Source organism: Ambystoma mexicanum, chromosome 8, assembly GCF_040938575.1.
Source record: "Ambystoma mexicanum isolate Mex_15411 chromosome 8, UKY_AmexF1_1, whole genome shotgun sequence".
Lineage (NCBI taxonomy): Eukaryota > Metazoa > Chordata > Amphibia > Caudata > Ambystomatidae > Ambystoma > Ambystoma mexicanum.
The window spans coordinates 505543067-505568918 of record NC_090929.1 but is presented as its reverse complement, the minus strand read 5'-3'; the positions used below and the strand labels follow the sequence as shown (position 1 = coordinate 505568918).

Genomic DNA, 25852 nt, shown 5'->3' with positions numbered 1-25852 from the left:
TAGTAATGATGTCTCTTGTTTTGCAGGGTTCCGGCGATGGCGGATGGCGGGCTGAAGTGAGTTGAAGATGGAGCCCGTGTGATGAATAGAAGCGTCTGGAAGCACGTAAGTAAGCGCTTGTTGCCTGCTTCACGATGTGCTCTAACTGTCTTTTTATTTTGCAGGTACAAGTTCGGGGCGGCTGCAGGGTGCCGGAATACCCACTGGGTTAGATGTGGAAAGGAGTAATGGCACGTGAGTATTAAAGTTCCCCAATGTCTTTAAACGCACCTTGTTTTGTCTTTCAGATGCGGGATGCAGCGCCGAAGGCCGCCGGAGCGTGCGAAGAGTTGGTAAGCTTTTGTTTTTCAGATGCCGGAATGCAGTGTGAAGACCTCCGGAGCGCACGAAGAGTTGGTAAGCCTTTGTCTTTCAGATGCCGGAATGCAGCACGAGGCGTTGGTGACAGCCGATGGACCAGGTAAGTGAAGAGCTGTCACTGAAGACCGTAATGCTAACCTGTTCTTTCTTGTCTTTATAGGTGTTGCTGAAGACTGGATTCAGAATGGTAAGCCTTTTTCCCTAGGCCCAGGATCAGATGCAGAAGACACGATGAGCGTTCTGCTGCTGAGGATGCAGAATAACGCAAAGCAAGATTCATCCTTCGGGTGTGGTTTAAATAGCCTCCTGTAGTGCTTAGGTGTCTCCTTCCACAGCCACGCCTAGGTAAGAAAAGAGTTCCTGCTTTCCAGAAGAGTTCCAGTGTTCTGAATCTAGGGAGTGGCTCCTGCCCCACCCAACAGGAAAAGTAGTTCCAAACAGAAGAGGATCAGAGACTCAACTGGCAGGCAAGTAAGCAGCATGGTCTGCTGCAGATAAGTCCACCCAAGCATTATGAGCCCGGCGCTTCCAGCGCTGGGACTGGGCATATTTATGAGCCTGGTGCCACTGGCGCCAGGACTGGGTCCAAAAGGTCCCAATTGGGACTGGTTGGCACTCGGAACCTGGGTTATGGATCTGCTTCCAAGGGAGTTGGGAAAACCCTGACCTTTTGGAAGCAGAGATCATGACATTGTCCAAAAGTTGCCAGCATCTCACAGCATTCATTACTCCCAAAGGGGTGTTCAAATATAATCGCATGCCTTTTGGGTTAGCCTCTGCTGCTTCTGTTTTTCACAGTGTGATGGAGGAAGTGCTTAGAGGGCTAAGGAAAGTAACAGTGTTTCAGGATGACATATTAGTGTTTGCCGAGAATGAAAAAGAACATAATGAGATTTTGAGGGCTGTCCTTGTCAGACTCAAAGAATCTGGTTTGACTCTGCAAAGAAAAAAATGCAAAATTGCGGTTAGAGAGGTAGATTATTTAGGTCATAGAATTTCTGGCGATGGTATTGCTCCGAAAAAGTCCCTTATTGATAGCATCAGCGGTGCTCCCCAGCCACGTGACAAAGATCAGTTGCGTTCCTTCATGGGGCTGGCGGAGTACTACCACAAATTTGTAAATGGCTTTGCCACCATCTCCACCCCACTAAGAGAGTTATTGAAAAAGAATGTGAAGTTTGTGTGGTCGAGTGAATGCCATGAAGCTTTTAGGAAAATAAAAGAATGCATAGTGCAAGCACCCTCCTTGGGAGGGTTTGTGTCGGGAAGGAAAACTGTTTTGTCGGTTGATGCAAGCAATATGGGTCTAGGTGCAGCTTTGTCTCAGGTGGACTCTGGTAAGACTGAACATATAATTGCGTTTGCCTCAAGGCCATTGAGGGGAGCAGAAGAAAACTACTCAGTGATTGAGAGGGAGGCATTGGCGGTCTCGTGGGCTGTAGCACATTTCAAATTCTATCTATGGGGTCAAACTTTTACGGTAAAAACTGACCACAAGCCTTTAGTCCAATTACTAGGCAGTGTAGAGTGGGCCAAAGGATCACCCAGAATTTATAGATGGATGGTTGAACTCCTAACCTATGACTTCAAAATAGTGTACATAGCAGGTAGAGACAATGTAGTAGCGGACTGTTTGTCTAGGTTACCGGTAGAGGGCAAAGATACAGAAGAAGCATTCTCAGAGCAGGGCGTTAGTATTTCTTAGGTCGAATACAATGCCATAAGTAGGGATGAATGGGAGATTGCTGATGGTGAGGATCTTGTATTGAATCAAGTCAAGGTGTGGACTAAAACAGGGTGGCCTCACAAAAACATTGTAGAAAAACAGTTTGACTGCTTTTACTGCATAAAGGATGAGCTGAATTTATCAGAAGATGGTCTAAAGCTCAGGAAGGGTACCAAAGTGATTCCACCCAACAATGTCAGATCCAAGCTAGTGAGTATAGCTCACCAAGGCCATTTAGGGATGGGAGGAACCAAAAGATACATCAGGGAATTCTATTGGTGGCCGGCAGTGGACAGTGAAGTAGAGAGGTGCGTGAAGAACTGCAGAGAGTGCGAGAAGAGTGATAAAAGTAAGGTGGTTAGGGAAGCACCCATTAGACCTGTTAGTGTTCCGGGTGAACCCTGGAAAAAGGTGGCTGTGGATCTGATGGGCCCACTACAAAATTTGGGGGAGAATCTCAAATACTTAATAGTATTAGTAGATTATCACTCAAAATGGATAGAATGGAAGGCCATTGGTGAAGCAACGACGGCCCAAATGATATCATTTTTTGAAGAAACATTTTACAGGGAAGGCTTTCCCACGGAATTGATTTCAGATAATGGTGTCCAATTTTGTTCTGACAAGATGGTGGAGTTTTTCAAAAAGTTTGGTATAAGGCACTACAGAACACCACTCTATCAACCCAGGGCTAATGGGCTGGTGGAGAGGGCAAACAGATTTGTAAAGGGAGGCTTACAGTTGGCAATGGCGGCAGGGTTGGATTGGCAGAAAGTGTTGAGGGAAATGGTTTGGAACTACTGCACGACGCCCCACACTGTTACTAAAGTCTCACCTTTTATGTCTCTCAAGGGCAGGCAGCCAGGTACTAAACTCTGTCCAGGGTGGCTGGATTTGGCCAAGAGTGTGAATGTCGATAGGAATACAATTGTGACACTTATTAGAGAGGCCCAAGATGCATACAAAGAAAGGTTTGACACTGAAAAGAAATCCAAGAGTTTGGTATGGAGAGAGGGTGAACTCGTGTATGTAAAAAACCCCAGGTTGTCCCCTAAATGCATCGAGAGCAAATTTATTGGGCCTAAGAAAATAGCGGTAGTAAGAGGGAATGTGGTCATAATGGAAGGTGGGGAATGCTGGTCCATGTCAAAATTGGTGAAATGTAATAATAATGGTCAAGCAGTAGAGGATGGAGAAAATAGTGATGGAAATGACAATGGAAAGGACAATGAGTTAGTGTATGAAGCTGGAGGAGTAAGTAAGAGTGTTCAGCAAGATACAGGCGCCAGTACCAGTATGGAAAGAAGGAGAGGTAAACCTTTTTGGTTGCGAGATTATGTGCTAGAGTGACCTGAGTTATTGAAAGGGGGAAGGTGTGTTGAGTCTACTGATTTATGTGTTATTTTAGTAGGTTGCATTTAACAATGATCAATATGGAAATATAGTTCTGAATGTGGATTCAGACCAATCACAACATTCTGTTCATGTATTATACTTAAAGTTCCATTTAAGGCAAGTGTATTCTTAGAGTGTTATGGTTTGTGGAGTTCTGTGTTTAGTTCTGAAATATTCAGTTGGGTACTGCCTCTCCAGGCGGTGCCTGCTGTCGCTTGTAGCAAACTTAAATAAACGAGTTGTTAACCACAAAACTGCACAGTTTTCGCTTTTTAACAAGATCCAATAGTATAACATCTTGGTCTGAAGTGCAACTCTGAGGTAAAAATGCATATTTTTATTTACATTAATTACTAGGTACAAAATGATTACAAAAATATCTGTTTTAGAGTTCAAATATATTCCCACTGAGAATTGAAGTTACAGTGTTACTGCCTAAAATGTATTCTACTTCCAACTTAAAATAAATTGGGAATACAATGCTCCCACTTGAAAATGCTATCTAGAATCCTGAGAAAATGAAGACCTAAAGTGGGTAATTTTAATGGTACTATTGTTTTAGGTTTCCTGTGGACAGTTTCCTCCTCTTTGTTCAGGTAGGAGGATTTCCCATTTCCTTTTGTTGCTAGCACTTATTTACTTTGCTTTTTGGATGTTCTGACCACGAATTTCTTTACATCCTTGGATGACAAAGTGCCGGAGGGACTCAAAAGCTATATAAGAGTGTGTAGTCACTAACCTAGAGTTGGTGTTTCGTCTTGCCCGCAGGCCTTGCCTGCAGGAACCTGCAGACTTGGTCCCCTCCATACTGTAGTTTTTTCCGCTTTGGTCAAGAAGGGGACATTACCTCTGAGCTACAGGACGAGGATTGCTAAAGCCTCCTGTAAGAAACAACACATGGAAGAGGCCTGTTGAGTCCAAAGGTGGGAAAGACGACTGCATCTAAAACACTACATTTTGCCCACTCTCAATTGGGCCAAAAAAGGGTGATCCTCAAGGAGGCCGATTTAAGTGAAGCTGAGAGGGCAATCATTGTGCTATGACCACTCAACAAAGCCAAACATAACTAGAGTGAAAACTCAGGAACAAAGATACACTTTGCTTATTTTTCTCAATTTTATTTTAATTTGCATATTTAGCTAGAATAGTGTATTTTCCCAATTGTCGGATTTTCTGTCGCCCAAAAAACTTGTTTGAAGACTGTTAAGTAGCATTCTAATTGGTCATCCTCTGTCCCTATCACAGCAAAACACTGACTTCTTCCTTTGCAGTGCCCTTCCAATGGATGTGAAGCTCTTCCTCAAATAGGAGTGCTCCAACTTTTTCCTCAAAAGTTCAATAAAATCCAGATTTGGACCATTATCTAATGACCTGGGAGGGACTCGAGGGTTTAGAGGAGGGATCAACGCCTGCCTGTGTTGCCCCCTCGATGTTTCAGGGCCACAGTTTAAGTTTCTTTCACACACTCGGTTATAGAAGTTTGACCTCAGAGATGTGTATCCTTCCTTGGCAATGCAGTTGAGTGGATGGTTGTTGAATGGTGAAAATCCCTTCGCAAGAGGGACCTGAAATTATCTTTTGCTGCTCGAAATTATGTGATATAATGAGTCCTTCTAATGGATACCTTGCTTTCATCGATTCCTCATCTCATGAAATGCATGTCCAGGGCAGACTGGTCTGAAAACTTGCATGTACTCTGGCTAGGTCCTTGGTACCTCTTCAAACTAGACGTGACAACTCATGTATATATACTGAACTGGGCTTGCCCTGTTAGCTCCTTTGTTTTTACTTCTGTGATTAAGGTCTGCAAAGCTAGAGGTCATGGATTCAGAATCACACAACAGTACAAAATGCCACCTATGAAGAAATGTGAACCAATCACGCCTTAGGGGGTTGGACCTTGCACACCTATAGACAATAGATCTGGGACCAACCCTACAGAAGGGTTTGGGAGAGAATACAATGTCAGTAAAAGAGATGGTATGGGAGTTTGGACTTATTGGAGAGGACCTACAAGTGCAGTCTTGAGAAGTGTGAGCTTTGGGGGTGGCTGGAGGAGAGAGAAGGAGGTAACTGGTACAATGAGGGAGGCTGTGATGGGAACAATCCCTGTTAATGCCCATACCGTTGTAGCCCCGGACCTACCACAGTCCTGGGTCGCACCCTGTAAAAATTCTATGTCACTACTTACCTGTACTGCATACTGGTGCATCACTGTGGAAATTGTTCCTCGACAATAGAAAAGGACGATACTCACCTGTATTTTCCCTGCAAAAGGAATGTCTGTCCAAAAAACTTTCGTGCTTATAGAATGTCGTGTAAATGTTTAAATATATTCATCTGTGCAAAATCGTTTTTGAGGCAAAATAAAATAGCTTCAAAACTAGACAGCTGTCTATGGATCTCTCACCCTGATTTTTAGCATTTCTCATACAGGTACCCTCCTGGGCATATCAGGACTCAGCCAGGCGCTCTTTATTTATCCATACCGTTGTAGCAGACATAGGGCAGGGAACCCCAAAGTTTGGATTCCCTAATATAATAGACACCAGAGATACGGCGTGATGAATTTTGGGCCGTGCACAGCAGGGAGAAGCAGGGAGAAGACTGTGTACTGCTCCGCGAGGCTCTTGGGCGAGACTGCAGATCTCCTGGCGGGCGGCGCATGGACTGGGCAGCCATGTTTGTGATTGTCGCCACCTTGTGGAGAATAAAGAAGTGGGTGGGAAGAATAAAAAATAAAGAAGCCCCACCCCCTTGCAGGCAGGTGTCCTGAATTACTGTGGACCTAGTACCTGACGAGGGACACTGTGACAGCCAACCTGGTGTGCAAGATGTAAAGCAGGCCGAGGTAGGCAATCCGAGAGAGGGGTCGAAAAATACAAAGGGCAGATAGAGAGAACACGCCACCTCGCAACGCGGTTACCCGCAGATGTGTCTCGATGAGGAGCAGGTGGCTGGATTGATAGCCTGGGAAGCAGATATAAGGGGCCTGGACTACGCCGCACCGACCCACTGCAGTGGAGAGCAAAAACGCTATATGTGGATGAGGCATCGCAGAGAGGATGCCGCAGTGAACGTTTTGGAGGAACCACACCTGGGGAAACAGCTGCATGGAGAGGGAAGAAGCAGGCAACTACTATTAAGAGACGTTGCCCTCAGGAGTCCTCCTATAGTCAGTACGGCAGGTCTGCATCCCTGAGAGGTGTGGTAAGCGGAAAAGAACCCAGAGGAGGTCATAAAACACGGCTCTTGCGGACCCCATCAGCCTGAGACCGTGGTCACAAGCAAGTACAGTAAGGACAAAGGGTGGGGAGAATCTGTGATCGCTACCCTCGACCACCGTTGTAGTTCTCTGCCCCCTTGTCCTTCTAAAGGTGGGATAGGGAACAGCGCTGTCCCGGTGGCACTGAAAAGGACCATTTGGTATTGCCAGACCCCAGAGATACAGTGCAGCCGGTGTTAGATCCCACTTCACAGAAAGGCAAGGGATCGCAGCACATTAGAGGCCGGAAGCTTGCAGGCTGGCCCCATCGCGGTGAGGGCCAGAGTGGCTACAAGTGGTAAAGAGACACTCCTGCCTAGAGTGCCACCGAAGATCTCTGCAGAGATTAGCCTTACATTGGGATGGGAGGTGCCGTCGGCTGCAGCATAGGGCCTATGGGTGGTCCAGGTCACTATTAGCTTTCCCCCGTAGAAGCTTACAAGGATTAGATAGCGCACCTATTCTCTTCCCACAGGAGTGCTATCCCTGAAGTGTACCTTGTGCACCTCTGGTCCCGCTTTTGGATTTGTAGTTGGAGGGAAGCCAACCTTTGAGTTGGAAATTGGCGCTACAGGAGTACTGCTATAACGAGTACCCCTAGGGGCTAAGAGTAGTCGCTCCCCCTGCAATGGCGTAATCCAGGGGACATAATGTAGACAAAAAGGAACATGGCAGCTTTATTGGAGGAGATCAGACAAATCAGGACTGACATTGGTCATAGACTGGATAAATTAGACCGCAGAGTGAACACTATGGAGTATAGAGTACAGGTTCTTGAGATTAGCCAGCCCTCTGTCGACATTTTGGAAATGCAGATAGATACAAGGCTGTCTGCATTCGAAAGACAAGATGAGGAAATGGCCCTCAAGAGGGAGGATTTTGAGAACAGGGAGAGGAGGAACAACCTCATTTTTTGGATTTCCCGAGTCTGAAGGTGAAACAGAAAGGGACATTGTCCGGGCCGTAAAGGTGGTGGAGGTCAGGTTGCTATTTTGGAACAATGTAATCAATAAACCTACCATAGACAAGGCACACAGAGCTGAGAGCAGAGTCAGAGGTCTGTGATCGATACTGGTTTGTTTTCATTACTATACATAGAAGGCCAACATCCTTGAAAAGGCCAGAAAGGCGAATTCCATTACCTACATTAATGCAACAATCCCCATTTTTCAGGACCTTTCCACGTTCACCTTTGCCAGAAGACAGATGTGCTCTCCTCACCTACAGTGACTTAGAGGGAAGGGGATAAGGCATTGCTGGATATTCCCCTTCTCGATTGCATTTGAAAGTGAGGGACAGAAATATAAACTGGTGTGTGAGGAGGATATCAGAGGCACTGTGAGTGTTGGACCCGCCTGGTGATCAAGGTCCAGAGTCTGAAGGATGCCCTGCGGAGGAGTCTAGGAAAGGGCCGAAGAGGAACAGAAGGCAAGCCCCTGGCTCGAGGAAACTTGATGCACCCCCTTCAGATAGACCCTAAGGCCTTTCTTGGTCCAGAACAATATATAAACTGAAAATGATCATTCATGGTTAGACCCCAGCAGTGCAAACTGGGGGAGTTAGAGGTGGAGACCTATGGGGTCAAGTTATTCTAGAGTGAAGATGGGGGGCGGTTGGGAGTCTAGAGGTGTTGTTGGTTGAGTGGGATGGGGGGAGTACTTTGACAATGGGAACCACAGAGTGGGGGGTGTAAGGAAGTCATGGTATCAAAGTAAGAAAGACACAAGTGATCACAGTTCGTGTGTTTATTAAACTGTAAAAATGGATGAGATAAATGCCTAATCTAAACCTAAATCTAAGGTGGGAGCAAGCTGCGACCATCAAATAATAATAATACCGTCCAAGTGGAGTTTAGTCAAATAAAAAGGGCCTATACTAAAAAGAAAAATGATTGCCGATCCTTATACCTATGCTACAAACATGTGTGGGATTATGTTCACAAGAAAAGAAAGAAGTGTTCACAAAATGTCAGGATCTTACGGCCGGGTCTTCCTTCCCCACATTTTTAGAACGGTACAAGGCAGGACTCTTGAGCACAGCACGCTCTTGGGCTTCCCCGGCACGAGGTTACAGTTCCTTTTCTCAATATCAGGACCTTCTGTGTCTGTTCTCTTGCTTCAGAGGGCTTGATATGCCATTAGCAACAAAACAAAAGTTCCTTTTGCTAATCTTCATATCGGGTGATGACTCTTCCCCTTTGGATCCCCTTCAGCCAGGCTCCAATCCTTCTCTCAACATTAGCCTACCTCAGTCAGGCTCAGACAACCCATTCATTGTGGACATCCCTCAGTCTGGTTCACACTTGTCATCACAATGTTCACGGGTGTATTACTACTCACCCTTATTTGCAGGCATCCCTCAGTCGGGTTCACATTTGCCTCCACAACGTGCCAAAGACTTTCGGCTGTACAAGGGATTTGGCTTAACCCTCGTATAACCACTTTGACACCTTACGCCAGCCTCCCCTATGGGATCCTTGGTACTTGTAGTTTCTACAACAACCGAAGACTTTTGACTATGCAGAGGATTTAACATAACCTGCTGCAGGACCACTTTGATTTCTCAGTTGAACACATTCTCCTTGTTCAGGAGCGAGGCACTAGTTAGAGTCCTTTGAATTAATGCCCACGTGTTGCCAGACTACTCTAACTCTGATACCAATTTTGCTTTCCAAAAGACCTTTGTACATTAGTCTTTGTTCTTCGTACAGTGTTACACTTCACAACTTTGAGCCCAACACAGTCTGATCTATTATCAGCTCTTTCCGACTCACCAGCTGTGCTACACTCTGTTGGCGTCTCCTGCCTCTGGAGTCAAGGACGGTACCACAATGGCAACCGCTTCTCTCCGCCCAGGCTATCAGTGCAGAGGGTCCCATGTACCACTGACATCCTTTGCACCATTCACCAGCTGCAATTCCCGGTCTTACGTTTCCCTTTTCGGAGTTTCCGCAGGTCTGGGTTGAAAAGGTCAAGGGCAATTCCCTCCTCATAGTCTTTTCAGGTCTTGCCGCCTTTCTCCTCCGCTTGAACTGCCGTCCTGGAATAGCTGCTTCCTCATGCATTTGGCCTTGCTCAGATTGTGCTCTCGTGCTCTGCCTTTTATCCCTATGGAGAAAGGTAAGGGAAGTCAGGTGTGTGTGTCATTATCGGCAATTGCGTGACTCTGCCTGACCCTTGTGTTGGGACATGTCAGGTATACGGCTCTGGTGTTAGTGTGTTGTCTTTCATGGTAATCGGTCTGTGAGAAAGTGTTTGTGTCAAGAAAGGGGGGGTTGAGTTTCTAAATATCCTATGGGGTAAGGTATTATAAGGAAGGGGGTACCGCCTGTCACCCTTCAGTGTCCCACTTCCACTCCCCGAAGACCCCTCACCCAGGTTATCCTCCTGCACTGGTCCACCCCCAGGCTGTGTCCTGACCACCGTGATGACAGATCCCCGGGGACTAGCGAGTGAGACACCTTCAAGTTTCTCACAGGGGGCTTGGGAAAAGGGGTGATGTGGAGAAATAGCCTGGGAAACCAGGTGTCTTCGGTGGTTCGCTCAGGAGCCAATACTGGCTGTAGATCCTGGCTGAACACTGGGGGAGGGGAAGAATGTTTTTATTGGGCAAGGGTGTTGGGGATGTTGTGGGAGGAGATGGTTATAGGGGTTGTCAAGTGATGATTTTGCAAGCTAAACAGGGTTCCATGTGTTAATATCCCCACAAAAATATCGCCATACATAAATATTGCCATATTTTTGCGGCGATATTGAGCCATGGACTTTGCAGGGGACACCCCTGCATTATTTTTAAATGTGCGGGGGACACACCTACAACACCTCCCACAAATTATCCCACCCAAAAATATTGCCTATGGCGAGACAGACCATGTGCACGGCGATATTTTTGGTGGGGATAATATGTAGGGATACCCTAAAAAGAACATGGGCAGGGCTTACTTGTTTTTAGATTGAAGCTTTCATAGATTGGCTGAGGAACAATATACTGGAGTGTCTTGAGTACTGTTCTTTTTATCTCCAATGGCTTGTATATTGACTGGGATGACTATTGGGTCAGTAAATGCTATGGGCATCAACTCACTCACGAAAAGATTGTTGGTGGTTCAAGAGAATATGCGTTCCAATCTAGATGTCCTGTTCCTCTAGGAGATTCACTGGTTAAAGGGGAAGGAAGCCACTCCTTCCCTACCCCCCAATGCGAGCCAAACGCATAAGGGCCGTTTACCGTGCCTCCTACACAGCAAAGAAAAGGTGGTGGCAATCAGTGTCCACACGCCTTGGATTGGGGTGGAGAAAGTGCTCCCAGATCCGGAAGATCGATATGTATTTCTGTGAGGAAGGATTCAGGGAAACGTCTTGACTCTGGGTACTGTGTATTGCCAAAATAGGGACAGGTTTTGTTCTGGGAAAGGGAAAAACTAAAGATCTTAGTGCAAGGCCCTATAATAGTGGGTGGGGATTACAACATGGCCCTGGACCCTGCTAGGGATAGGAAGAGAATGGGACAGTGGGGGCAATTCAACATAAGGAAGGGGACTCCAAGAAAGAAGTTTCAGCAGATAAATCGGGAACTGGGCATATTGGACTCTCTGACCCCCCGCCATGTCTTCCGGTGACCCTCTGTTTAGGTTCTACTTTCAGGTTCACAATTATTTTTCACGGATTGATCATATACTAGTGGCCAGTAGCCTGCGAGGGATCATGTTTCCAGATTGCGTGTGGATCAGTTGCCGTGGTCTGACCATGACCTAGTGCTTATAAAGGTTAGGAAGGGATGGTGACAACCTCGAAGGGATCGGTGGAAAAGGTTAAAGAGACGTAGGAGAATTAAGTAGTACTTTGTCTTTAACGATAATGTGTAGGTGGGACCAAGGCACTTTGTGAGAGAGTTTTAAGGCAACGATTAGGGGGAGGGGAGTTCATTTGGATGGGTTCCCATAAGAAGAGAGAAAGAGAAGTAAAATTGCTGCGGTTCAATCCAGATGGTCCCGACAGAGATCATTGAATCCAGAACAGGCAGGGAAATTATAAATGTAAAAAGGCCAGCTTAAAATGCTAATGGTACATGATCCATAGAATAAATTGCTATTTCTCAAGCAAAAATATTAGGAGAAGACGGACAGAGTGGATAGTATTCTGGTTTGGAGGCTAAGGGAGGCCTAGAAAAGTAAAGTGGTAGATGCAATAAGATCTGGCCTCTGGTCCGTTCGTTGCTATATGGAGAGCATTTGAGTTCACTTCAGAAGATATTATGAAGGGTTGTATTTATCGAAGTATGAGGGGGATGGGTCACATATAGCTGATTCCTCGAGTCTCTGCCGATTCCAAGGGTATTGGATGAACTGGCATCTCCATTGGAGGCACTGATAACCTAGGACAAAGTGATATGGACAATCAAGGCAATGACGAGGGTCAAAATTCCAGGGATGATTGGTTCTCAGGCAAGTTTTATAAATTATACCATTCCACTCTGGCTCTGTATTTAGTTGGGGCTTTCAACTGTGTGCTGGAGTGGGGGGGAACTGCTGCGAACACTGATGGGTGTGATCATAGTTGTGATCCCCAAAGACGGTAAACGCCCTACATGGTGCTTTCCATATTGCCCAATCTCCCTACTCAAAACAGATGTGAGATACTGGCAAAACTGCTGGGGAATAGGTTAGAGGGAATATTACCTACCTTGGTGCATGGTGATCAGGTAGGATTTGTCAGAGGATGACAGGGTTAGGACAACATCTGGAAAACAATTGGTTTAATGCATTAACCACAGGAGTCAGACCTGGACGCTTGCGTAGTTTCTTTAGATTCAGAACAAGTGTTTGATAGAGTGGAATGGAGGTACATGAACATGCTTTTGGGGAAAATGCAACAAGAGGATAACTTTGGGAAATGGGCACTATATAGAGCCCTGTTTGCACAAGTGCAGGTTAATGGGAGTTTATCAGAGCCCTTCCCTCTAACCAGAGGTAAGAGGCAGGGGTGCCCGCTTACTCCGCTGCTATACGTGTTAACGATGGAACGCCTGGTGATAGCAATTCGCAATCACCAAGGGATAAAGGGGATTAGACAAGGAGAAGTGGGATTCAAACTGTCCTTGTTTGCAGACATTTTGGGTTATCTGAGAGACGTAGAGCCCCCTCTTCCCGCCTTGCTATCTCTCATTAAACAATTTGGTTATTTTTCGGGGTTGATTAATGCATCTAAATCTTCCATAATGGTGCTACGCAGACTTGATTTGTACCTGGGTAGCAGGAGGCGGATGCTTAATATATGGGTGGAGAAGACCTCAATTAGATATCTCTGGATTATACTGCCCAGAGATTTGTCGAAGCTCAGAGAGTTTAACTTTGACCCTCTCTTAGGAGTGTTAAGCAGGATTTACAGAGATTGGGTCCGCTAATATTGTCATGATACCGTCGCATGACAGCGGTAGCAATGAATGTGCTTCCTCGTTTTTTGTTGTTTTTAATATCGTTTTACGGCTCTCCCGATGAAGCTTACGGATTGCTATTTTGTGAATCTACAATCAGCATTGAGCAGGTTCATCTGGCAAAATAAGTGCCCCATGATTAAATGGTCCACCCTCACCTTCCGAGGGCACTAGGAGGGTTTGGATTTCCAGACTTTGCCCAGTATTACCTAGCGGCCCAATTGAGAGTCCTAGCACATGAGGGACAATCTGGGGACTTTCTGGCCGTATCTGGAGGACATGGACACACATCCGGCGAAAGTGCAATCGATTGTAGGCCTCACGAAAGGACAAAATGAGAAGACTGTTGGACCACCCGACACTGGGGGGGCTGTGGTTGTTGTGGAGACGTGGTGGGTTTAATGATAACCTATCCTCATTGCCAATGCATCTGTGTGGGGACCTTCCTTGGATCTAGGGTGGCAGGGGTTTTGGGGTTTGCAAGCCTGGTCTGATGTAGGACTGGAAAGAACTGGGCAGTTGTTTAAAAAGGAGGTCGTCTTTGACTACGACTTGCTCACTGAATTCTTGGGCAAAGAAATGTTCATGATATTTGACTATCTCTGCCTTAAGGGGATGCTCACAGATCAAAAATGGGTGAATAATCTCAATCGCTGCCTCACTCCATTTGAGTAGGTGCTAGGCCCTGCGCACTCTAGGAAAGGAATTCTGTCTAGAATTTACGGGATGTTGATAACGGCAGACGTACAAGATAGACAAACATTCAAGACGTATTGGAACGACTTGGGAGTAGAGGAGATGTGCCAGGATATTTAGGATTATGTTTCATGGGAATTTGTTTACTGCGGCTTTGGAGCACAATTTCAAGATTTTGAATTGCTGGCACCAGGAACCACTGAATATTTCCAAAATGTTTGCAGGGGCCTCTCCGTTACCCCGTAGGGGATTTGGGGGTGTGGGTTCCCTCGCTCATATGTGGTGGCACTGCCTGAAGGTTCAGGGCTATTGGAGGGATCTCCTGTGGTGGATGTCGAAAGGTACGGGGGAGCGCCTTCCAATGGATCCTCTTCAGCTTCTTTTGGGTTTTCCTCCGGCTGACAAGGAACTAAACAGATATCCTAAATGTGGGAAGCCATGTTTAGGGCAGGAAGAGTGTCCCTAGTCCAGATGTGGAAGTGCTCCGATACACCTGCTTATTCTGAATGGCTCCAGAGACTTAAAGAAATGTTCATAATGGACTCAGAGATACATTGTACTGAGATGGAGTGTTTTTATTTCTGTGTATTTCTTCAATAAAAACTAAAGAAAAAAAAAAGAAAGTATATGCTAAGGCCAGGCTATCATTCCCTGTTAAGAACCAACCCTATGAAGGGGAGATGGCTACCTTTCCAGCAGGTGGTCTTGGGGAACAACCTACTGAATTTTGACATGAGTCTGAGAAGCACATGTAGAAGAAACCACAACTTGGCTTGCTGGGACCGACTCCACAGGTTACACAGTGGTCTGGATATTTTTCAAAGGGAAGCATGCAGGAAATCCGCCAGCTGTTTATGAGCCTAGTAAAGGGAATACCGGAAGGGGGGAATGTGTGACAATGTGCTTTCCATTGTTTTGAGGACATATAGAGGGGTGACCAAGGGGCATGGGTACCTCCTAGAGCTAGTGGATGATGGGCGTGTGGGTGGTATGGGGTTGATGACCTGGTCTGGTCACCCTCACTTAGTCCCTGCCGGTGTGTGCAGGACCACCTGATGGATACCTTAGCCAGTATTGTCCCTTCAAGGGACTTGTTCGCACGCTCGAAGCATACAATTAATCTCCCTTCCCCTGAGACAAATCATGGCCCTTCTCGAAAGACCCCTGTATTAAACATAACCAATCTTTATAAGGGGATCCCTGCTGGCTTAACAGGCCAAAGCCCTGTGGTACAAATTTGCTTGCCCTGGATACACAAAATGCACAGTTTGCTGCCTGAGCTAGCCATACCGTGACTCTCAAAGCACCAGCGTATTGTGACGAATATGGACAATTCATCCCATCTCCCCAGAGGTTAGCCACCCCCTTTGAGGCTAGGGAGGTGAGCCAGCTAAGCAAGACCCTCCCTAGGTGTCTGTGCAAGTGGGACTTCACTGGGAGTGACTCCCCTTTTGGGTACAAGGACTCCCATTCCAGAATGGAACTCCCGGTCTAAACCACTGTGTCTGCACATATGGATGTGGAAAAGACTTTATCGCCTGCAACTACTATATTCCACAAAGCTCCTTCTTTTCATGTATTGGCTACAGGCAATGCTGAATACAGTCTGAACGCCATAGTCCTCGAAGCACACCATTCTGTTTATTCCTGTGACATGTATAAGAGACTAAACTGCTACAGAGGAAAGGGAACTGCTATACAGAGGTGAGCCTCCCCATTGTTGGAGTCCTGGGTTGGCCAAGTCACGTGCGACACAGAGCCAGTGACAGCAAGGAGCGCAAGCAAGCTGTGAGGCGAACACCCGAGGGTTGGCTTTATACCCAACCAAGAAACCAAAGTCGTAGAGGGAACAGAGAATGAAAGACCCTTGTCTCATCAGGTGGCGTGAACATGAAGGAACTGTGGTGGGCCAGTAGGCAAAGACCAGATCGAATAAGGGAGCCCGAGTCCCTGAGGTCCACAGACGTCAGACCATCATTACGGAGACAAGTAGCCACGAGGAAAGCTGACGAGGTTACAGGAGCCTGGGAAACCTGACAGAGAGCCTACCTTACAATGTACAAACATTGTAATTAACAGAGTGAAAGATATCAAGGTCACGGGAGCCTGCAAAACCAGACTGTGCAAATACCCTATGGAAGAGAGAATTGATTAAAACTACGAACATTATGAATAACAGCTTGCAAAGCTATCACGGTTGCGGAAGCCTGAAAAACCAGACTTTGTAAATATCCTATGAAAGTGGGGATAGAGCAAAACACAAATATTGTGAATAACGGCTGGGAAAGCTATCAAGGTTACAGGAGCCTGAGAAATCAGAGTGTGCAAATAACCTATGAAAAGGGAATTGAGAAAGAGATATGAACACTTTAAATGAAGGCTGAGAAAGCCACAGAAGTTACAGAACTGATAGAACAGGGGCGACTGCCGTCCTTTCAGAACAATTTGGGTAAAAGAAAATAACCTGTATGAGGATCACAGGACTTTAGGAAAAACCCAACGCTTTGAAGGAGGAAGTGATTTTGTTTTTGTTTGTTTGCAAGAAATGCTGGAGGATTGAAAATCTTCACAACTAAAGACCATTATCTTTGTTAAACAGGAGGAGGTGAACCCCAAACGTGATACAAAGAATCTGCAGAATATCCTGTGGTGTTAGAAGGAACTTTGAAACCCAACAACAAACCAACTATAAATTGGGGCAGACAGATATCCTATTTACAAAGCCTCCCATTTACCTTTTAGTTAGATGTTTTTATAAAGTGGTAGGGCCAGTTAGTTGGATACGATTTACCCTTAGCAATGGGGCTAGTTAGGTATTTTGATTCTTTTATTTTTATCAAAGTTTCTTGAGAATTACTTCCAATTCTTCTTCTGTTTTGGCACAGCACACTAAGAAATGCATTGCAGGAGCACTTCCGGCTGCTGCCACTGCTTGTAGAGTTCCTAGCCCCCCCCACACAAATTGGCACTCTGAACTGATTACAAGGTGGCATACAGGTTTATTGAAGGCATGCCGCCTTCTGGAAGAACTTGAACTCGATGTCTTCGGTCTCACCGTGACAAGGGTCACGGCCAGCTCTGTCACAAGCTTTGACACGCTTCTCCCTGACGGCTACAAGATCCTCTCTGTGCCCAGGTCCAACTGCTCCGGAGGGGGTGTAGCCCTGATCTTCCCCAAGTGGATAACTGCCTATGTCATCCCTACGGAGGCCTACTAATCTTTTGAATGCCTCGTCTGCAGGCTCTCTGTCTCCCCGAGCCATTCCCTTATTGTGGCTACTATCTATCGGCCACCTGGTTAGATCCCCTCCTTCCTCTCTGAGTGGGCGGACCTCTCCTCCTCACTCCAGGCCTCGATCACTCAACTCCTCCTTCTTGGAGACTTCAACATCCACCTGGATGCCTCCTGTCCTCGCTCTGGACTCTTTTGCGACATCTGCGACTCTCTTTCACTCACCATTCTCCCCTCTGGCCCGACTCACTCTGCAGGGCACATACTGGATGTTCTGATCTGCTCAGACCTTCCCCTTTCTGTCCCTCTAACCACTACTCTGTTACGCTCACCTGGTATCCACAGGGACGCCACCCAGCTGGGTTACTCGCTGGTATGCTTCTCAGCTTTGTCCTGATGTGGTCTGCGGGGAAGGTTCTGCCTTGTGGTAGAATTAGGCGTGCTCTCCGTCCTGCCTTCTTTGCAGGGGCGCGTTGTCTTTCATGGGCGAGCGCGGTCCAGTTACTTCACTGACGCCGGCCCGTTTGATATTGTTCAGGTAGGTCTTATTCCTGTTCTTTAGTTTTGTTGCTATCCTGCATGCCTTTCTTTGTTTAAAATGTCTCTTTTTTCTCCCTTAGATATGCAGAGCTTCAGCGCGGCGAACTGGCTTGGTTGAGCCCTGCTGGTAAATGATGGCGCATTAAGAGCGCTATGATGCGGTAAGTAAGCGCTATGCGCAGCGCTGCGAAGTCTTGCCTTTGCTAACCTGTGTTTTCCTTGTAGGTTGCGGTGTTCTTCAGCGCGAGTGGAATGTCCGGAGTGGTGCCAGCCGAGAGGTGACCAGCCAGGTAAGCCTTTTGAGCAGTTCGTTATTTGTAAATGTCTCCACAGCTTTCTTTAATGTTGCCTCTATCTTCTTCTTTCAGGTCTTTCTGTCCGGGAGGCATGCAAATTCGAGGAAGCTGTTCTCAGTAGCTGCGAGTGTTTAAAGATGAAGACTGCAGGTAAGATGCTGCTGCTAATGATGTTGCTTTTGTGTCCTTGCAGGTTCTGCTTCTCCGAGGTTTGAGGGAATAGCTGGACATGGTGAGCGTCACGTTGCAAGCTGCAAAGTAACACAAAGCATGTTCTGCGTCATGGTGTGGTTTATATAGCCCAGGTAAAGTAGTACCAGGGAAAGTAGTGCCAGGCCTGCCACACCCAAAACACTAGACCGCATAGCTTGGTTCTTAGGAACCAAGCTATGTGGCTGCCTCCATGTTGGCTGACAATACAATAAAGTAGTTCCCAAGCACATTGTTGTTCATGGTGTATGAGCCTGGCGCCATAGGCGCCTGGACTGGCCCCATGAGGGCTTTTGAAGAGGATGCCAGGCTCTAGAGGCCCGAGTACTGACTCCACCTGGCCAATGGGTTTGCCAGAGGGGGTTTTGGGCGAGGATCGTGACATCCTCTCTCCTGGAGTGATACTTTCCCCTTTCTTCCCACCTCACCCTCTCTACCCCACAGGCCAAGCCACCTCCATCACTGCCACTGACTTTCTCGGTCATCCCACCCATGAAGCGCGTATCAGTTGAGGCTTTCGCCACCACTTTCTCAACCCCCTTCCCCCTATGACTGATTCTGACCCTGACACAGCCCTCTCCACGCTCCACTCTGCTATATCTGATACTCTTGATATCCTTGCCCCTGTCATTAGGAGCCGCCTGAAGCCCAAAGCCAAGTGCAACTCCTGGTACGACTCAGACCTCGTCACCCTTAAACGCAAGGGCAGGGTGGCTGAGAGGAAATGGCGTGCTTCTTGTACATCCTCCGACAAACTGGCCTGCCGCCTGCTCCAAAGGCAATACCGGCTCTCTCTCCTCACCAAGAAGAGAGCTCATATACAAGCCTGTGTCTCTGCGGCATCTAATAACTCAGCTGAACTCTTTAATATCTGCAAGGAGCTGGCCAATCCTGCTGCACTCTCTACCTCTCCTGTCCCTTCCAAGGCTATCTGCAAGGCACTGGCTTCTCACTTCATCTCTAAAACTCAGGCCATCCTGTCCTCACTCTCCTCCTCTCCCCTCCCTCCCTATACTCCCTGCTCTTCTTCTGGCCCTTCTGCAGCCACCCCGCCTCCCTCCTTCTCTACCTTCCCCCTGTTCACTGCAGACAAGTCCGATCTCTGAAAGTCTCATCAAAACAGTTTCACCCCAGTTCCTCCAAAACCATCAAGGACCTTGATGCCCTGGCTCCTGTTCTGGCTGACTTCTGCAACCACTCCTTCGCCACTGGAGTCTTCCCATCCCCCCGAAGCACTCCCTTGTGCACCCTTTTCTTAAGAAACCCTTTGCCGATCCCTCCTGCCCGGTCAACTATCGCCCAATCTCCATCACTTCCTTCCCAGGCAAGCTCCTGGGGAAACTGGCCATCTCCCAGCTTAATCTCCACACTGAATCTGTTGGTTGTCTTGATTACCATCAGTCTGGCTTCAGAGCTGCCAGAAGCATGGAAACCGCTCTCCTGAACATCCGTGAAGACCTGCTCTCCAACCTTGACTCTAACACCCCTTGTGTTCTTATCTTGCTTGATTTCTCTTCTGCCTTTGACGCTGTCAACCATGCCATCCTGCTAAAGTGTCTCCGTGATAACCTAGGTATCAGCGGTCAGGCCCTGGCATGGCTGACTTCCTTCCTCTCTGGCCGACCCTCACAGGTCCAACTTGGGTCCTTCCTCTCTGCTATCTTTTTCTCTACCTGTGGTGTCCCCCAGCGGTCTAACCTCTCTCCCTGGGTGTTCAACCAATACCTGGCACTCCTTGCCCACCGCATTGCCGCTCTCTGACCCAACTTTCAATGCTATGCGGATGACACTCAACTCATTTACAGGCTACCTTCAGCCACCTCTCCACCCCCCCCCTCCCTCATCTCTGACTGTCTGTCTGCTATCCAGGAATGGTTTGCCGCCTGTGACCTCTGCCTTAATGCCAGTAAGACTGATATTCTCCTCATTGGCACACCCACTCCCTCCTTTCCTGTAGCTCTCTGGCCAGCCTCTCTTGGCCCTCTTCCTGCTCCAGATGAGGACTGCGAGACTTGTCCTTGGCCTCAAGCCCAGGGATCGTATCTCTCTAGGACTGAAATCTGTGCACTGGCTCCCTGTGGCTGCGAGGATTAAGTTCAAAACCCTCTGCATCGTCCACAAGGCTTTATGGGGCCTGGGGCCTCCTTACCTTCAACTCTCTATTCCTAAATATCTTCCCTCTCAAGCTCTTCGCTCAACCGCCTCCAACTCCCTCTGGGTCATTCGCTGCTCCAAGCAACGAGTTGGTGGTAAATCTCTCTCTTCGGCTGGTGCCTCCCTCTGGAACAGCCTCCCACCCCCCTGAAACTTGAGGAGAACCATTTTCGGTTCCGGAAGCACCTAAAAACCGTCCTCTTTGTTTCTGCTTTCTCCCCTCGTCTCCCCTGCTGAAGTCCTAGCTGACAATGAGACTGCACAAGTTACCTGGCCACCCATCTGAACTCGGGCCCTAGCCCTGCCACGTGCACGCTTGTGCTGCCTCCCTGGCAACCCTTGCACCTGGGGACTGTTTTCTGTGTTCCTACAGTCCCCAAACCAGCACTTATGTCTGCACTCACTCTGGACTCGCCACCAGCTGCCCATTCTTTATTTATTTTATGTGATTATTATTATCCCATGTACTGCACTCCCCCCTCCCCCACCCCACTGCACTTTTCTTTTTCCCCCTTCCCTTGCACTTGCACGATCTGAATGATACCTGACCTAGTAGGAATGTTGTCTGTCTTCCCTCTGTTCCCCCTCCCTTGCCTCATCGCGCCTTGAAACACTTGTGTATAGGCACGTTATAAATGTCATATCATATCATGTCCTGAGCGACAGGCGCAGTCCGATTTTCAAAAATTAGAAACACCCGAGCAACCAAGTACATTCAGATCCAGACAATTCTGCTCACAGACAAAGAATCACTCCTGTGTGTATCCTTCCCAGGATCCAGCCCCATGGGAGGGATTAAACAAAGGAAGGGCGCATGTACAAAAGGAATCCCATTAGTTGTAGAGGAAGGGTGTTTGAAGTCAGACATAGTCAGTGTTTGGAGTGGGTTGGCAGTTCAAGAAAGAAGTAGAAGTGGTATTGAGGGAGGGATCAGAGATTTGGAGACCACAGTGGGAGAAGAAACAGCAGGAAGAGACTATCAGGTGATGGCCGGAGGAGACTGTAAGAAGGTAAAAGGGGCAGAATATCAGGCTGTGGCAGGTGGAGAACATCAAGAGGTGGTAGAAGGGGATTATCGGAAAATGGCAAGGGAAGCTTAGCAGGAAGTTGCTGGAGGTGGACATCAAACTCAGGAACTGACCAACTGGAGGTGGCAGAGGGGTAACAAGTGAAGATGGAGAGAAAGCATTCAGCAGAAGGGAGACGTTAGCTAGGCCGTACTGGAAGGAATGAGAGGGTATTCAATGCGATAATAGGACACTGATCAGAAGGGGTTAAGCCCCTGGGGCGAAGAGGTATGAGCTTGTCAGGTGGCGACAGAGAGGAAAAGGCTCATACGATGAGTAGGTGCAGAGGGTAGCGATCACGACCCTGCAAAGGATAGGTAGTAAGGCCATTGTTAGCTCTTCTCTCAAAACTCGGTCCAGCGAACACAGATGGCTTTTTCTACTACCAGTAGAAGCCAAATTACAGCTGCTCCGGCTGCTATTGGTGGAAACACGTAATGGTCACCAGAACCTGCAGGAGGAATGGGAGGTGGTTATAGCCCACTATCCTAAAGAGAATAGTCTGAGGCAGTTACTTTTAAGAACAAAAACCAGAATGAGAGTGTAAATGTTGATAGGATACCAAGGTTTTGTGAAAAAATTGTTTGTGAAAGAGTCCAAAAAGCTGTTGGGGAGGATCCTTGAATTCTGTGAAATGTGTTTGGGTTTAGAGTCTCGAAAACTGTGGGGGAGGACAATAGATTTATGAAACAATAACCGAGAGGCCAAATCCAGGAGAATGTTGGGTAAAGACCCAAAACCTGTGATCTGAGAGACTCAGTGACAGGTGGCATTGTCGACTAGAGATTGTCCTGACATTTATTTTGTTTAAGATTTTCCTAGATAAGGAACTGTTTGCGTCTATTTGCACCTATGAGGGATAAAGGCTGGGGGTAAGGTAGAAATATTGCATGTCCAATGTAGAAGAAGGGGATATCACTTGGCACTCTTTCCAAGGCCTATAGTTATTTTGCTGGTGCTTTTTCTGCAAAGTAGTTGGACTCATTTAGAATAAAACCACTTCAACTCAGTAACTCAGGTTTGGTCCAATCTTATGATTCATGTCTATTATCTGACACCACCTTAATCTATATTCATTTGCATTTCACTTCACCAACTGATAGCCTACCTTGGCTGGTGGGCTTAAAGGGCAGGAGTTAGAAATGGTTACTCGAGTGAGGGAGAGAGGTTTGTCATATTTCAGGAGGATATGGCAATGTGCCCATCTGAGGCTCCATAAATCTCGGTCAATTACTATTCTGCTACAGCATTGCTTAATATATGGAGTCTAGAAACTGGACACAGAAGTGAGTGATGCAGTGGCTTGCTTCGCGTGTCATCAGAAATGTGTATGTTGCTCCTCTGCCTGGCAAAGACGAGCTATGTCAATGTGAGTACAATCCAGAACCTGTGAACTGAGGAAAGTTTACAATGGTTTAGAAGCTGCTTTGACTTCAATTAGTGTGGCCAGGATGTAGGGAAAGAATACATGCTCATGGACATAGGGCAACTCTGTATCGCACCTGAGTGACCTGGTGGGCAGTAACATCCCGTGCAGCAGTCACATTGTCGTGAACGAGACATTGAAATGGCCTAATGGCATAAACATTAAGTACACATGCCGCCTTCGATGGAAACAGAATGTTAGTCCTGATATTGAAGTTGCTTTGTATTTCGGTCCCTATTAATGGTAGCATGACGATGATGATAGTTGAGTGCTTGTGACGGAGAGCAAGAGTTGCTGGGCATTTGTGTTGACAGTCGTACTTGACTGTTGGTCTCTTCCACTTCCTCCTTTGTGCCATCTGCTTCCTCTCCCCATTTAGCTATAGATGCCAGGCTCCATATTCTATGAGGAGATCATGTAGGTGCAGGTACATTTTTGTGACGCCCAGCATGTTAATCTGTGTTATGCTTCCACTTTATCTCAATATATTTCTCTTTTGATGGTATCAGGATGCATCTGTGCCTATACGTTTTGGGCGGAGATACGTTTATGAGGTATTGCTATGGATTTTCATGTAGTTTTAAAACTCATAATTCTGCAGTATGTGCCACATGAAGCATTTTGTAAATGTGGAATGTGGAAAGTATTTCATGATATGCCTATTTGTGATTAGGATGGATAGTAATTATTTGAAATACCTTGGCCAAAAACAAGGCAGTCCATATTCTGATAAATACAACATGTTCTTGCTGCCCCTCTCTTTATGTCCCTAAGTGAAAACAAAAACTTGTAATGCAGCTCTTTAGAATGTTGATTATGTTTTTACACATTTTGAATTTCAATGATTTATAAATTACATACATACATACATACATAAAAAATAGCTGAGCAAGCTTTGATCGTACTACCAATGATTTGGGAGAGGCTTGATTCTTCCTATTGACATTTGGTACATGATTAGAAATAATTCATTAAGTTGTAGCATGTGACAGAAACTAATTAAATTACCTTTTCATGATAACTGTTGCAAACCTGCCTGCTCCAGTGCTTGTGGAATGACATGTAGTGTTTGGCTGCAGTTGATTTCTTGAATGGATCTGGAGAACAGAGCGAGGAGGAAGACATCCAGAATGAGAAGGTTGAAATGGAGTCGGCTACGATGTGTGAAAATGAAGATGTGTCTGATTCTGATTCTATCCGGTGAGTAAAGTCAATTTTCATCCCATAAATGCCTGCAAATCATGCAAAGGTTTCATGAAAATGGACATGCGAAATTGACCAATGTTCCATTCCATTTTGAGAAGATTCTGCTTCCTCGTCCTCCAGTATTTTATGGCTTAACAAACTTGAATATTTTAATCTCCCAGGCATGAAAACCCCTGGAATGTCTTGTGTAATATAAAATAGGATCTTGTTGCTATTCTTACTATTTAGCCTGCAAAGTATGTTCATGACCCTTGAGGAGCACATCAGCTGCAAGCCTAACAGTGACCAATCCATGCTGCTTATCTTTATTCCAGGCCAATAGCCTTTACTTCAGATTCTTTTTCTGGCCTTTAGGTGAGAAACACCACGAGTGAGCTCCTACTGGTTCTTTTTTTTGGATTGGCGTCCCTCTCTCATCACCTTTAACTGTGTTGTCCTCCGTACACCACATGTCAAACCACAGCCGCTGCCTTTCCCTTACTGTGCCAGCTAAACATTGCATGCCCCTCTTGCCCTTCTTGTGTGGGTTTCCACTCGTCTGGGCTTCTATAGTCTGGTTCACACCGTTGTTCTATCCTGGCTCTTCAAAATGTCTTCTTTTGGGAATGAGATTTCCCACAACTTTCCCATTCCACCCTACTTCCGCAACACCCCTACCCTTACACTTGCATTGAGGTACCCAAGATGGCAAATCACTGTTGCCTGCTGGCAAGGTTATGGTTGTACCAGGAGGGTTCTGGCTGGGGAACATCACTGGTGTTCTGACCCAATTTTGGCCGATCGCTTTCCTGGACATTGTGGTAAATGTATGATCCTGTTCCTATTTTGTTAAAAATGTTCACTTCATCTTAAGCCACTTTACTGATAGAGCATTTCAAGCCTCTGAGACTGGATTTTTCATCTTTTCAGCACGATGCATCCCATTTTAGGAACCAAAGGGATTAACCAGACGCACACGTGTAGAGGCTGACTGTGCACTCATTCGACACTGGAATAGCTGGTCTCTGCTATCTCTATTGTGTATGCACATGATACTTTCTGTATTGGTACCTATGTACGTTGGTGAATTCGGCAAAGCTAGAACTTTCTGCAAATAACCTCCAAGCTGTCTACTTCAACAGAAGTGTTTAAATCCCAGAGAGGAATTGAGTCTACTTCTATAATTTGTTCTTCCGACCCAGAGGAGAGGAGCTGATAAGCTATGTCAGTTCCCTAGTGAGAAATTCTGCTGTTGAAGACTCTTCTTTTTCACGGGAGACGACTTCAGGCCTTGAGTCTTTGAGTCTTACCGTGTTTTCTTAAGCAACTATTGAGTGTTTCACTACATACTTTATACACAGTTTACAGTGATTTTGGTTCACTGCTGCTACCAATCACTGATTATTAGAGGTGACCGCAGGCCTCGTGCCGTTGAACCTCGCCAGTGGTTGGAATAACTTTGTAAAAATACCCAAGAGGTTATTTGCGAGAGGTTATACCTTCTGCCTTTTGTTGGTAGTTACTGCAGACTAATGCCTGCTCTGAGAAGTGGTTTTGGTTCCATTGAAGAAGCCGGCAATAAAGAGTTGGGCTCCCTGCCTAATGAAGTGATCACTATGAAGGGAAAGGAGTCTGATGATCCAATAGAGGGGTCACAGCCTCCTCCCAAAACCCAACTACAGGCGTTGAATAAGCAACTGTCTAAAAAAGGGCCTAGTGTGACTACTTAGTCTGATGTCATGGTTGCAAATGTAAATCTGGGAAATGTATCACTATCTACGTCACTATTCGAAAAAGTTAAGAGGGGGACACTGTCAGAGAGCTTGCACCATGTTAACACTAATGATGCTATATTAGGAAATTCCCTT

The 25852-nt window shown here is 46.5% G+C and overlaps 1 protein-coding gene across 3 annotated transcripts in view; it reads left to right on the top strand.

Moving 5' to 3' along the window:
• Positions 1–25852, top strand: part of CFAP74 (cilia and flagella associated protein 74) — a 2332202-nt gene that overhangs the window by 127432 nt on the left and 2178918 nt on the right. For all 3 annotated transcript variants that reach the window (XM_069610170.1, XM_069610172.1, XM_069610171.1), the window contains exon 4: positions 23879–23999. In XM_069610170.1, coding sequence (XP_069466271.1) covers positions 23879–23999 — 121 coding nt within the window. The remainder of the gene's footprint in view (positions 1–23878; positions 24000–25852) is intronic.